The 15577-nt window shown below is 40.1% G+C and overlaps 1 protein-coding gene and 1 long non-coding RNA gene across 3 annotated transcripts; one reads left to right on the top strand and one right to left on the bottom strand.

The window, feature by feature from the left end:
• The first annotated feature begins 892 nt into the window (after positions 1-892).
• Positions 893-5111, top strand: LOC309697652. Its single transcript, XR_014273886.1, has 2 exons — positions 893-1987; positions 2373-5111. It is a non-coding gene; the product is annotated as an uncharacterized lncRNA (long non-coding RNA).
• Positions 3872-14654, bottom strand: tspy (testis specific protein Y-linked). 2 transcript variants are annotated; one of them, XM_082519715.1, is made up of 8 exons: positions 13142-14654; positions 12959-13036; positions 12765-12876; positions 10049-10203; positions 7309-7385; positions 6968-7146; positions 6724-6771; positions 3872-5452 (listed from the first exon to the last, which is right to left on the bottom strand). In XM_082519715.1, exons 1-8 carry the CDS (start codon positions 14108-14110, stop codon positions 5406-5408), a joined length of 1665 nt encoding a protein of 554 aa, XP_082375841.1. In that variant the 5' UTR covers positions 14111-14654; the 3' UTR covers positions 3872-5405. The 2 variants fall into 2 exon arrangements, with proteins under 2 accessions (XP_082375841.1, XP_082375842.1); XM_082519716.1 differs by lacking the exon at positions 6724-6771.
• Positions 14655-15577: the final 923 nt, after the last annotated feature.

Raw genomic sequence — 15577 nt, 5'->3', positions numbered from 1 at the left:
CTACTTCAAAGATGAGACAAACACTGTTTCACATGGGATCACTTCATGTGGCTATAATGTGTTTCATCATCAGTATTAATAGTATAGGCCCATCCTAGACCGCATACCCCGGGTGCTGCTACAACAGGACAGGTTTTCGCTAGTGGAATATTTATAGCTGTGCATTAAAAGTGGAATCAGGGGTTTAAGTGTACCATTGCAACAGCACTGCTGGTCCTTTGTCTGGGCCTGTCCAAAAATGTCTTGCCCGTGGCTATTTGCAGTGCTACATTTGAAATGTCAGTGATAACAAACACTGCCGTCAAATCAAAGTTGGAATACAATAAAGAACAGCTGTATCTCAGCGGGTCTTCTTTGATTCTTCCTGTCAAGATGCAAGTGCTGCAGCCAAACATATCTGAGATCACTTTAATAAGTCACACATCTATAACTTATTAGAAGCGGTTCGTGTTCGTGTGAGACAGCTGAGGGAAGACTTAATCATTTCTCATTTCTACACACCTAATAGCCTAAATGCTGCTGTCAAATTTGGCTGTTTATGAGATATTAGATTCACTCATTAAAAACAAAAAAATTGACAGCTATTCTAACAATAGATTGGCTTAACCACACTGCCATCTTGTGGCTATTTTATTATCATTATGAAATCCTTTGTTTAACTCTTTCCACCTTGGAAACTTACTAGAGGGCAAGCCTTGTTTCTATGAACTGAGTGATTTCTGTCTTGTTTTAATGCTACTTAAAGAACAAAGAGGCTGAGTGTGCATCAGAAGGTAGTGAGGGTGATCCCTGTCTATGCAGTTTATTGGGACTACTCTTGGAAAAACCCAGAACCTATTCTAATGGTTATAAAACCACTTTTTTATTAATGAATACTGAGTTGTAAAAGCTCATCTTTAAAGGTACAGGAGAGGTGATCAAATGTTGTCTTTATGGAAAGAAGAGCTAAACAGTCTTATTGAGATCTGGAACCTTTTTTTAAAGGCAGACTGATATACAATAACCTCAGTAATGTGCAAAAGTTTTGGACCACTCATCATTTCTTTACACTTTGTTTCTAAGCAGCCAGGCATGCTTGTCATTTCTAAGTTGGCCTTGAGCAATAACACCACAATTTCTGAAGGTCTCTCACAGTTTTTCTTTAATAGTATTTTGCACCACCAAGGTGTTTCTCAAAGAGCTGTTAGCTGAACACTTGAGGAAACTGGACAAGCGATCAAATCAATGATGAATCCAAATGAGATATTTTTGGTTCACTATGTACAGAAGAGATCAAGAGGGAGAAACAACAGTGAATGTCTCCATCAATCTGTAAACATGGTGGAGGCTCCGTCATGGTTTGGGGCTGCATTTCAGCCAGTAGTGTTGAGGATCTCTTCAAACTTGATGGAATTATAAATACAGAAAAGTACTTATTGGGAAAGTGTCAGTGGCTTCAGTCGTGGATTGGCCTCCCTAGAGCCAGTATCGAAATAGTGTGGAATCAGACTGAAAACAAAAGACAAGCCAGCTAACATCCAAGGAAGAGCTTTGGGAGAATTTTCCTTTTTGTACTGTATTTGCATGTACATTTGCACATTTTCTTGGCAAAATGCAAAGAGGGCAATTTAAATCTTTTTCTCAGAAGTGTACTTGCACAACAATACAGGCACACAAACACAAAGAAACACATTATACATGGTCAGAATTAAAAGCAGGTGCAAGTGTGTCACCGAGTGCATTTGTATGCATCAGAGGATCTGAACCCAGATGTTCCAGGCTCGATGTGAATAAGAGGAAGAGAGATATCCAGTGACTAGATGTTGTAAATATTACATATTTATGTTTTTAAGATTTTTTTTATTGCGTAGTGGGGCAGTGAAGAGGAACAGGTAAGTGAGGGGTAAGAAAATATTTAAGAAGCCAAACACATAGCAGCAATTAAATACATTTAGGTATATAGATATGATCAAGACGAGGATCAGAATGGTGATTTAACCCTTGTATGGTGTTCGGGTCTGTGAGACCCGTGTTCATTTTTCTTCAAAAGAAAAATCAAACAATTAATTATTTTTTCACGTGTAAATGTGTTGTCTTTCCACTCACTCCACTTGATTATAACTGATTTATTTATAACATTTTATATAAAAGAAAAACGAGAAGCACATTAATTCATAAATGTGATCTAACAAAGGTAAAGGGAAAAAATTAACCATGTTTGCTGTTCATATGTCTTGTAATTGGGATGAAGTAAACATCTGTTGAGTAATTTAACATAAAATTGTTTGATAGTGTTAATTTGGAAAGCCAAAACTCTAGCGGGTCCACCAGACCCATGAACACTGGCTGAGTAACAAAAATACGAACACCACACAAGGGTTAAGTGATTCAAGTGAGTTGTTAGTGGCAGACGGGTTGGTCTGATATCTGAAATTGCACATCAACTGGGAGTTTCCCACACAACCATCTCTAGGGTTTACAAAGAATGGTCTGAAAAAGAGAAACGATCCAGTGAGTGGCATCTTCCACTGGTGAAAAACTGGTCAGACAAGAATGGCTAAACTAATTTGAGATAAGTGCAACTCCTGTCAGCAGAAACAGAGAAGTGGGTGCTACAAGTGCTACAATTCACACAGAGGTTCACCATAAATTGCTGAATAGAAGACTAGAAAATGTTGCCTGGTCTCATGAGCCTCAATTTCTGCTGCAACATTTGGACGGTGGGGTCAAAATTTGGAGTAAACAACATTCACCCCGCCTTATATCAGAGGCTCAGGCTAGTGGTGGTAGTGTCATGATGTGAGGGGTGTTTTCTTGCCAGACTTTGAGCCCCTTAGTAACAACCGAATACTGTGTAAACACCACAGCATACCAGGATATTTTTGCTGAAAAAGTCCATCCCATTTTGACCAAAGTGTACCCATCTTCTGATGAGTCGCACCAAGTAAAAAGATCTCAAACTGGGATCTTGAACACGATAAAGAGCTCAATGTACTCAAACGTCCTCCAGAGTCGACAGATCTGAAGCCATAAAGAGCACCTATGGAATGTGGTGGAACGGCAGATTCAGATCACGATGTGCAGCCGATAAATCCACAGCAACCGTGTGATGCTATCGTGTCGATACAAATCAAAACCTCTGGGAAATCTTTCCTGCACCTTATTGAATCTGTGCATGAAGAATTAAGCCAGCTTTTAATGCAAACAGGGGTAAAACCGGGTACTAACCAGGTATACCTAAAGAAGTGGCCAGTGAGTGTATATTTGGGCATAAACTCCACAATAGATAACAAAAATTTTCTCTAGCACAGCGGTCCCCAACCGTTTTTGCGCCACGGACCGGTTTATGTCCGACAATATTTTCACAGACTTTCCTTTAAGGCAGGGATCTCCAACTCCAGGCCTCGAGGGCCGGTGTCCTGAAGATTTTAGATATCACCCTGGGTCAACACACCTGAATCAAATGATTAGTTCATTACCAGGCCTCTGGAGAACTACAAGACATATTGAGGAGGTAATTTAGCCATTTGAATCAGCTGTGTTGGATCAAGGACAAATCTAAAACCTGCAGGACATCGGCCCTCGAGGCCTGGAGTTGGAGACACCTGCTTTAAGGTGTTGCAGGAAAATACAACAAAATAAAACCGGTACCGGTACCAAAAAAAAAGATGATTTATTCATAACACACGGAAAAAGACCCAGGGAAACAGAGTTAATGATAAAAACAATGAAAAATAACGATAAAAACCAATAAAACCCCTGAAAACCATCCATGTCACACCCGAGCCTCAACTCTCGCGGCCCGGTACCAAACGACTCACACATCGGTACTGGTCCGTGGCCCGGGTGTTGGGGACTGGGGATCTAGCATATGTCAACCACACAGACAAAGTGAAACAACTGTCTATTTTATTAGGTCTGAGCAAAAACTTGACATTTATCTTTAAAACAAAAAAAGAAAAAAAAATTACCCAAAACAACAAACAAGTAGGTATCTGTAACTACAGTGTTCTATAAAACACAGCACACAAAATATAACCTTCTGATCATGTTTATGAAAAACCCTCCAGATTATTTGATAAATTTATCCATGGATTAAACATGTTTTGCCTTATCCAAAAGACAACGCAGAAGTATTATTTACAGGTTCCTTGCTAAGAAAAGTAAGCAATACAAATACTAGCTTTGTTACAGTGCACCCCATCTGTTGCTGTGAATTTAACATTTACTAACACTGTGCGCAGAAAATTACTCCCCCCCCACACGGCCTTGTAAGGAATATAATCACTTCATCTTATATTTCGTGCTCACAGGCATGCCATAATTTGGATTTGTAGAAAAACAAAGTAATAAATACCATCATTTTAAGCAGATAACACAAACCTTAAACACGTTACATTAGATTAAACCTTCAATGATTTAGAAAGTAAATTTCAAATTAAGTTAAAATCTAAAAGAAAATCAAATATCAAAACTCTTCTTACTCAAGGAGTGCTTTACAAAAATCCACAAAAACGTCAAACTACGCAATGATTTTAAACACCAGAGATGGTTTACAGACTGCTGATGGAGGCTGGTGTGTAGCAAGACAGGACACGTAGAGTAGGGGAGAAAGAAAAACCCGAAACAAAACACAGGTAGTCTATTAAAACAATAATTGTTCCTACTTACTACAGTAGAGTACACGTTTCTTTATACACAACCGACAATAACCAGAGTGTGTAAATGTCTGAAAAGTCAGCACGGTTCTTTCAACGCGACTACCGCCATGATCATCCCTGAGAACAAATTTTGGTTCAGTACTCAGTGCATCTAAAATGTACTGTAACTATATCAAATTTAAACTATGACATATTTGCTTTGTCACATGTCGATTCCTAAAAAGCCCAGAAAACAAACAAACAAAAGAAAAGCCCAAATGTGACAAGATTGCTAATAAAGCCTCTGAAGGCTTCACTGTTATTTGAAGAATATGCAATGCAAAGTTTTATGCCACCAAATAGGGGCAATCAGAAAACTCACCTACACGCGTACAGGTTGTAGTACAATGCTCTTTAAATCGAAAAACAGTAGAAGAACCAGGAGGCATAATATGCCCAAGAATCTGCTTAGAAAAAAAAAAAAAAAAACAACAACTGCAAAAAGTGTATCAGAGTACATCAGAAGACACAGTACCAACTGTATAAAACAGAGGGGAAACGCGCTGCCTTGGCTTTGTTGTTACAGTTAAACCTGATTTAAAATGCTTCTGTGTGTTTATTTGTTATAAAAAACAAAACAAAACTGGATATTCTGTGCATAAAAATGACTAACATCAGGAAGAAGGGTTTAATGTTTGCTGTTAGTCTTCACAAACCAAGCATTCTCTTCATCCTCTCGGTCTCTGGTCCCTGCGGTGACTCCTTCAAGCTCACGTCTTCTTCTTCTTATGCTCCCTCTTCCTCTTCTTCCTCCTGATCGCTGTCATCGGAGCCTACAGGACAAAAATCAGACGTCTATCGTTTCAATGGGTCACTTTAATTATCCCACAAAGCAAACTTTAAAATAAAAAAGGTGAATAAAAATAAAAAAAAATACCATAATTTAAAAGAGTAGGAAAGAGGAAAAAGATTATGAATTGAATCCATGTATTGTTCATTCTTTGATTTATTTGTGTTTGGTTTTAAATATAGATTTGGGGAAAATGAATTTTCTTATTTTGTTTCTTTTCTGTTTTGAAACCTAAATTGAAAGGAAAGAAATAGTGATGTTTTTTTATTTTTACTTAAAAAAACAAACAAACAAAAAAAACCGCAGGTAAGCATGCAGTGAAAAAGATTTAGTTTTGCTGTAGTAATTATGGCTCTAATTAAATCCTATGAGAAATGTATTAATGAGCCTTTTAAAATTGGGAAAGCACTTAAGAAAATCACAGCTGGTATGGCTCAAGAATGTTTTATAACACTGAAATAGACCTTATATTGCCTTATTATCCCATCGCTTGTGGTTTCCAAAAGTAGGATGGGAGACAGAGCCTTCAGCTCTCAGGCCCCTTTCCTGTGGATCCAGCTCCCAGTTTGGGTTTAGGAGACAGACACCCTTCCTGCTTTCTAGATAAGGCTTAAACTGTTGCGGTTTGATAAAACTTACAGTTACGGCTGGATCAGAGGACCCTGAATTTTCCCTTAGTTATTCTCCTATAGGCTCAGGCTGTTGGGGGACTTCCCAAATTCTCCACTCCCCATGTGTTTATAACCCACTACTCAAGTCAATAATGTGTCCTGTAGTTTCTTGTACCACCTGCTGTTCATCATATCCCTATGCTCCTCTTTTCTATCTTCTCCATCTGTGGATGCCTGCACTCTTCCTGAGCCTGGTTTTGCTGGAGACTAAAAGGGAGTTCATCCTCCCCACTGTCACCGTCCTTGCTCACATCATATTACTGTAGAGTCTTGACATCACAATATAAAGTGCCTTGAGATGAAAGTTACAGTGGAAAAAAACTGAGAAAAACTGAATTGTGTTGAAATTGCGCTCTTATTTTCATTATAACACTATAACAAAGTAAATACAAATATTTTTTCAGTCATGGTTTAAAAACTCAAATAAAACAAGATGTTTTCGTTGCTTTTCTGATTCAGCTTAAATAAATCAAAGAATGAAGGATACGCAGACTGAAATGCCACCCGCAGATTCAACAGCCTCCCACTGATTATTTGTGACAATGGTGAATTTGTAGCGCTGCTGTTAAGAGTGATGTCTTACCGTCGATCACAATCTCTCCACCATCCTCCTCCTCCCCTGGGCTCTCATCTGAGGAGGAGATATTTCTTGTCTATTCAGTTTAACCCGCATTACTCATACATTTAAATTTCAGCTACAACACAGCCCAGCGAGCTCAACACTAAATGGACGCAGACATCCATTTTCAAAATAAGCTAGAAGTGAGAATGAGCTTCTGTATAATGCGGGATTTGAACCGTTTTATCCATCCCGTCTTGGCACTGACCTGCACTTTGCCCTCTTTCCTCCTCTTCTTCGCCTTCCTCCTCCTCCTCCTCTTCCTCATCCCTACTGTTGCCTTGTTCAGCTTCACCAGCCTCCTCACCGGGTTCATCATCCGAGTCAGAGATCACAACACAGTCGTCTCCGTTGCCGTTGTCAGCCGTTCTAGCCCCCGTGCCACTACTGCAAAATTAAAAAAAATAAACCTTCACATTAACAGTAAACACGCTCTTTGTTTTGATGTGCAGCCCACTCAGCTACTGAGAATACTTCTGTATTTTACGGCTTACGATGTGTGTTTCTCCCACTGACTGTTAGTTGGTAGGATCTGTAAGTTTATTTTACCTGCCGTTCTCCCTCGGTTCCCAGAGAGGAGTGAGGTAGTATCTCAGAGGGTCTCGGTACAGGTCGTCCTTAAGAATCTGAAGAACAGCACAAATTTCATTTCAGTACATTTCAATATGTTGAGATGCACATGTTCAGTTTCACACACCATGTGCATTCCTGCCAGAGGCAAATGTTTGAATAGAAAACACACAATGCACCCCCACAGACACACACAAACACGTTTTCCTGATGGCATTGTTTAAGAATTTTCCTATTATAGGGCTTCCATCAGAAAATGTAACCCTGGCGGCTTTGGTCAGGTGGGCAATTTAATGTCGCGCTCAATTAATATGGAACTATTAATTCAATCTTTTGAGGCAGAGAAAAAAAACGCATTAACTATTAACTGAAGAGGGAGCAGCATTTGGGCCTCAGTGCGTCCCTGCACACACAGCGGGTGATGAGAGAGAGAGAAAAACAACAGGGCATTCATTTCCCAATTTACAGCTTATACCAGCGAAAGCCCACTGAAGCACATCACTAACAAAGGGCAAAGCCTGAGCCAGCCATAAGTGAACAAATATGGACTTAGAAATGGTAAATCGACTGGTATTTTTACAGTGATTTCTACTCTTACTGAGCTCTGAAAGCACTTTTTCACAACACGTCACTTGGATCGGATCAGCTGCCAGTTGTGCTTGGCATGCAAAACATTTATTAATAATCGTTCATCTCTCAATAGTTAAAAACCCTCAAATCGCCAGTAATGGCAGATCAATATATTGATCCGCTTCTGCTCCATACTTACAGTGGCTTATACATTTGTAGAACATGTGAAAAAGCCGGTGTTTAAGACCGAGAGGAGATACAAGGCATCCGGCTTCAAAATCTAGCAAATATCCTGGCGCCATCCGCTGTGGCGACCCCATGTGAATAACGGAGCAGCCAAAAGAAGCTTAATCTGTCACACTCACAAGCTGATTGATGCTTCAGATTAAATTTGGGGTTGCTCAAGGACACTTTGACATGGTGGGAATCAAACCACAGAGCTTCAGATTTGTAGATGGCCCACTGTGCCCATAAGGCCCCTTTCCATTAGTACCTACTTGGATCGACGGGTTTTCTGTTACAATTGAGTACCACCCAATGTGCGAGATCGTTGTCATAGCAACGTGGCTGAACTTCCAGCGATGTAATTAGTATGCGACATGAACGCTACAATCAAGGTGGACGTCGAGCGGTCTGAGGCTTTTCATCAGACTCTGAGACCACCGTGTTGTTTTTGTAGCCATTTCCTTGTTTTCGGGGTTTTAAAAATGTTGGTTTGATTTTCGCGAACGAGACCCTCTCATAGCTCATTGATTGATGCCACTTACCAGCCAATCGGTGGCATGCAGTCTGTTGAAATTACCTTGGGTTGCTTGGAACCCCTTGATGGAAAACCCTGAAAACCGTGGCAAGCCGACCAGAGTAGGTATTAATGGAAAAGGGGCTTTAGTGACCTCATCAACTAAACAGGTAAGAGTATTTAGCTATAACGTATGGGTTGGCTCTTTATTTATTTTTAAAATGTCTTTATAGTCTTTTTAAACTGTTAATTTACCATTGAAGCTTTTGTATAAAAATAAATAAATAAATGAACGCACACATTTGCCCAGTGGTGGTCCACTTGATAGACACCCTGATTTTTATATCTGTTAAAAACAAACCAAAACAAAAAAGGAAGTGTCCTTATTGGGGCTGCGCAATTATTTAACATTTATTTTCAACCTCAATTTTGGAAATCAAGATTAAACTGTGTCACATTCTCATTTTACCCCTCTCTTTTCTTTACTTGTGCTCCATCCTTAAAGTCCAACTTTACTCTCAACCAGACTGTGGAAGCTTCAGTTCACTTCACATTTATCTAGTTCAAAAATGCAATTACGGTAACTGAAAGAGGAATTTCTTCTATTTTTAAAGGGTAATAAAGTCGCCATTTTTCCAAAGTCTGACTGTAATCATGTTAACTAAATGTGACATAATTGCTTCAAGCATTTGAACTCTGACCCTTTCAGCACACAGCTGGCACACCATGCTTGCAAATAATGATTGTCTAGCAAAATCTAATAATAGGTTAACAAAATACCTCTGAAACTGTTGCAGCCTAGTGGGTCTGAAAGCTTTCGAATACAGCAACACACATTTAAAACCAGGAGATCCTGTTAATCAAAGCTTCAAATAGAAAATGTTTTACCAAGTGAAAACAGAAACTGGAGCTCCTACAACACCGTTACTAAGTCTCCAGGTCTTGATCCAGGTTGATCAGACACAAACATGTTAAAATCTGCACAGTAAATTCTAGTAAATCTGTTTTTATTTTTCTGTTTCGATCTAACCTGCCTGAAATTCTTTACCAGGCAAGGTTACTGTTTCTATTATTTGTTGCTGCTTACTGTTTCTGTTGTATTATTGTATTAAATGTTTGTGGTGGCTGCCGCTTGTCTTTATATTATATTAGGAGTACATTTTTTGCTCTTTCCTCTTGTCTTGAATAGTGAGTGTAATTGTCTGTCCAATTATTGTGTTTATTCTATTATTTGAATCATTTTTAAAAACATCTTGCCAAAGAACTGCACTTGAAAATTAGCCAGCTGACTAACGCTGCCATACTCACACAAATGTTGATCAATGTGTTGTCCTTATAAACAAATAAATAAAATTATACTTATCGATTTATTTTCGCTACAATCCAATATGTGGGTGTACTCTTTTGTACCTGTGCTACATCATCTTGTCCTGGGCTGCTGTGGTCACTGAACCAACTGAAAAACGTCTCATAAACACCACGTGAAGACTTCCTGGGTTCACTGTGGGCTGTCAGGTTGTGTCCACGATGCCATAGAATGGGGTTGGAGAACGACATGGGAGATCCTGAAAACATGAGCAGCCAGGATTAGAACATGATACTGAGGATATAAGCTTCCTGCTTGACATCACAAATGATTCTTTCTATTCATGTGCATGACGACAAAGAGTAAAACAGTTAAAGTAATCTCAGCCAATCCTCCATTTCATAATGCAACTGTGCTGTCTGAATACGGTGTGTGCCCTTCTAAAAGCAAGTTTCACCACTCACCAGCCGTATTGTAACTGGGCTTTTATTTACATGAGTCCCCTAAATCAGTGGTCCTCACTTTATCTTGAGTGCCCCAGAAGCTGAAGTTCACTCTCGCATTCCTTTTTTTTTTTTTTTTTTTTAAATCAAACAGTAAAAAGGAACCCAAACTGAAATGTATTACTTAAAGGTGCAATAACATCAGCAAACCATAAAGATAAGAAACACAATACTTTACTTATCCCAAAGTTAGGAAGAAAAACATTAACAAACATTGACCTTAGTTTCATTTAGTTTATTCCACCTGGCTCACCTGCAGTGAACCTGTATCCTATAGTTTGAAAACCACTGATTTAAATTAACTTTCAATTTAAAAACATAAAACCTGAATGTACAGAATCACTGGTAAGATTGTGGTAAAACAAACAACAAAAAACACATTTGTTGTAACTTCTGCTGCCCTTTTGGCCAGGTCGCTCCTGGAAATGAGATTTAAATCTCAATGAGACTTTCACCTGGATAAATAAACAATAATATAATAATAATGCTTCACAATGTGACACTGACAAATTTGTCAAGTTGTTTGGTTTACTTGCAACTTCTCATTCCCATATATTTTATAGGCAGCTGTAGGGCTGTGCGATATGACCAAAACCTCATATCCCGATATAAGAATTCTATCATCCCAATAACGATATAAATCACAAAAATGTAACATTTTCTGTAAATTCTGTGAATCTCGGGCAGCTCGAATTGCGGGAAGCGTTTCCAGCTGGGCGTCGTGTACCTGGAGTCGAGTGTTTTAACAGATGCATGAAACGATACATTTTTAGACATAAGTTGTCACGGCCGCCGTTTTCTTTGTGAGTATTTATTACACGGCGTGCTGCGGGGAAAAGCCTGTTCTAATGTTTGAGTCTAAGGTGTATTTTTTTTTAGCACCTGGCGGCTCTTTTTTGCTTCTCATCCGTAAATACTGCACACTCTTTCATGCGATTCAGTTTATTTTGAAAAGTTTCAACAGGATCTTGAGCTTTATCGTGAAAGGTTTATGTGGAAAATAAACAAGCAGACACGCGATGATTTTACCGTCGTTGTTGCTAACGACAATGCATAAAAACAGTCGCTTGTCTGTCCATAGTGTGGTTATATTAAATATAAGAGAAAGAGAGAACTTTAAGAAATTAATATAGCCACTACAGGGACCATCAAAACGATCAAAAAAAATATTGCCGTAAACAGTTTATTTTGCGACACCACGAAACAAACGATAGCGTAAAATGAAACGATAGACGTTTTTATATCATCATCCGCTATATATCGTTATATCGAACAGCCCTAGGCAGCTGTTAATGAAAATTTCCCATTTAGTTGTCATTTTCCCTTCCAAAATATGACCGAATTGGGGGGGAAAAAAGCAAAATTGATAACTCTACTTTTTAAGATTATCCTTATATGCTAGGGCTGTACTGAACCTCATTTTTCACAATACCAGTGTAAATTTTTAAATGATATTAAAATGTCATATCAATATATTATTGACACACCAATGGCATGCATTTACTTTCCTTAGCACACACTACAATGACTCAAGCCCAGACACATCTGAGAGCAAGAACTGCATGTTAGCCTCCATTAACCACTTTGTACCTAATAAGGGAGCTACCATATCAAGCTCCGACAAAGCACAGTGCTTTCCAAAACATGCAAGAAAATTGATCCCAGTAAAGGTGGAAACGACAAACTTGTTCCACCAGTTGACGCAAAAACACACCGTTCTACACAAACAGGCTATTAAGGCACATGAGGAGGAGATACTAGGAGCTGGTGATGTGTGACCTAAAGTAAACAAATGCCTCACGTAAGCACTGCAGGAGCACTTCCTAGCTGCACATAATGCAACTAGGGAGTAACCCTTTCCTATCATAAGTTCCTATGTGATAGGAAAATCAAATGGTGGATGCAAAATTACTCATGTAGTGGCACGGTGGTAAAAAGAGGGCTTTAAGCAGTCGGTTAAAAAGGTCGACCCAATATACAACATCCCAGGTTGAAAATGTGTTTTAATTATATTTTATTATGTGACAATACTGTGCATATGGTTAAGTAGTAGCTGTCCAACTAAAGTGTGGCAGTTATTTTATGCTTTTTTGGAGAAAACATTTGACTTATGTGGGATGAAAAATGCCCTTCATTTTGATCACACTAATAAATGCTGCAGCCTGCAAGCAGCAACCACTAAAAAAATGTTTTGTGTTTTTTTGTGCACTGTCAAAAATCATATTACTGTATTCTCCAAAAGACTGATATAATTTTGAGGCTACACTATGCTTTACCTAATATCACTTGATTTTATAATCACATGTTTATTTTTTACCTCCCATTCCGAGGTGCAGCTCTTTCATGATGATGTTGTTCTGAAAGTAAGGGTTTCGTCTGAAGTGGAAGCGAATTCTGTAGCCCAATTTGTTATTCTTGAAAGACTCAATCTGAGGAAAAAGGTAGGAAAACGTGTTTTCTTCCATTCGACAAATATGCATCAGCTGAGATTGTGAGAATAAAATGTCCTACCTCAAGATCAGTCATGTAACTAAGAGCGTCTTCATCGGTCTCATCAATGTGAGCTGAGAGATGAGGATGGTTCAACAGCTGGCACATCGAAGTTACGAAAAAACAACATGACAAATTCACTTTAAATACTCAAACACAGCATGGCAATCGGTCGAGCGTTACACTTTCATATTTTAAGGATACAGCTGTCACCCAAAACCCAGGGATCGTTTTCGTGATAGAACTTCTCTGATCCAGATGCGGGCGCCGCTGACGACTAATCTTCAACTCCAGCCTCTGGTGAAGCCGGGCACTTTTCTTCTCAAGGGCTTCCAGCCTCATCTGTACTTGTGCCAGGAGAGCCACCGACTGCCTCAACTCTGGAGCCATCTTTACAGACACAATGGCACATTCGCCATCATCGTTTTCCTCATTCTCTGATGGGAAAGAGGAGCTCGGTGTGGAGGAAGAGCCAGATACCGATTCATCGCCCTCATCTGCTTCAGGCACATCATCTGTATCCTCTCTGTCAGTGCTATGCACAGATGTGGAGCTATCTGCTGCCGCTGCTTGTGTTTTGGAGCCAACTTTTGAGGACTGGTGTCCCCCGCGCTGTTTAAATTTACTCCCTTGTTTCACCTGCTTGGCCTTTTCAGATGAACAAGGAGTCTCTTGGCTGTCTTCTCCGTCCCCCCCTGTGAGACTGGCCAGCGCTTCAGCAGCTGCTATGGCAGCTGAGTCGGATTTGTCCAGAGGAGCTGTGGGACGCCGCTCTGTTTCTACTGTTTTCTCTGCTTTGTCTTTTGCATGGGCCGACTCCTGCTGATCCGAGGACTGCGGCTTGTCGGTGCTACTGCTGGTGTGGTGGCTGTCAGCGCTGGAGCTGTTGACAGGCTGTGAACTGGTGCCACCAGCGCCCTCTGAACCCTGATCTGCTTTCACAGCGGCTTGTTCCTCTTTGCCATCTTTCGACTGGCCCTCGCTCCCGGCTGCTTCTTTACTCTCGGCTTCACTGTCTTTGCAACTTTCAGAACTAACCCTCGTTTCATCTGGCTGGTCACTAAGTTTTGCGGACTTGCTGGGAATCAGGCTGCCTTCATCCTTATCGGGTGATGGACACCGTTTCCTCGATGCAGAGTCAGCGGACTGTTTGCAGTCCATCACTTCACTCATGCTAGCTAGCTAACAAGCTAGGTAGCTCGCAAGCTCGTATAAAATAAACTGAAGTGCAAATAACTGCACGACTGCGCTCGTTTCCGAGATAACACTTTTGGGGTTGACGTTGTGATCGTAGCTCAGCCTACATTCTCAATAAAGCAACAACAGGAAGCAGTGCTCGTATTTCTCTGCGGCCTTGCGGAACGCTGAAAATTAGCACGCTGCTGCTAAAGCTGGTTAGCTCGGCTTACCCAATTCTTGCGTCCTCGCAGTCACGGCCGTACCACATGCTCACAAATAAAATCCTAACAAGAAACACTCGTTCCAGATAATCAAGCCCTGCCACGCTATATCGCCGTTAAGCCGCAATCCGCCTTCTTTATAATAGTTTGTTTTTGCATTATCCGTTAGCTTACTATCCGTGCACCGACGTGATAGAAAAACAATCCTGTGATTGGCTGTGGTACGTCGCGCTAAAATGTCTCGACCAATCACATACAAGGGTGTGTTTACACGGTAATCTGTAGCGGAGCCGCCGCGGGTTTACTGCGCAGCAAGCGCAGGGTCTCGAAAATCATTGCGACAATACTGGGAAACATATTTAAGTGTTTACACGACAGCAGTAAAAAGAGACACTTTACACCACGCTGAACAAATTATGTTAAAATGAAAATATGCATATTAGCCCACAAAAAACCCGCCAGATGTAAGCAAGGACTTGGCTTTGTTTGCATATGAAATCATCTGCGGTGCCCACAGTGGCTTGTGTGGTGGTTAACTGAGTATTGCAGAACGGATGCAGCTTGGGCCTATTCCAAGAGACGATTTCACACATATAGCCATGCATCATAGCCTATTCTGTATATAGGTTGCGTAGCTTCTCCCCCTCGTCAAGTTGCTGAAGGTTATACAGAAGAATCACAAACCAGAGGTCATCTGATCCAAGATAATCAAATCCAAGCAAGAGTCATCTACAGCCAGGGCAACCCCCCGCAAAAAAAGATTCGGAATTATAAGATTATCTTGTAGCATTTCATAATGCAGCCCACAACTAACGGTGTGATTACACTAGAATTAAATGAGATTGCTATGTATTTTATCTGAATTACAATGTAATTACAATTACCTAGCAATACTTGGCAGTAGATGTATTAAAATAAGGAGGTAACAATTCAAGTTTTTACAGAGAAGAAGCAATTAAAAGTAATATTAAGTAATGCTCAGCTTCCAGGTATTATAGCAGAACCCCCCCCCCCCCCCCCCCAAAGTTTCCCATCTTACACTATAAATATAGCATGCCATAATGTTCATCATGGATGCTCCACTATTGAGTTCTCCATTTGTATTATATATAAAATGTGATAAGGACTGTTCTCCCTTTGCTACACCGGCAAATATCACAGGGCACAGGTCCATACGGTCTTATCATTACAGAGGCCATAGTCTGCATTGCGTGCTGGTGTTTGTTGTTTCTGCTATATG

Source organism: Aulonocara stuartgranti (genome assembly GCF_965226115.1).
Source record: "Aulonocara stuartgranti genome assembly, chromosome: 20".
NCBI lineage: Eukaryota > Metazoa > Chordata > Actinopteri > Cichliformes > Cichlidae > Aulonocara > Aulonocara stuartgranti.
The sequence above is the reverse complement of the archived record's forward strand: the minus strand, read 5'-3'. Positions and strand labels throughout refer to the sequence as shown.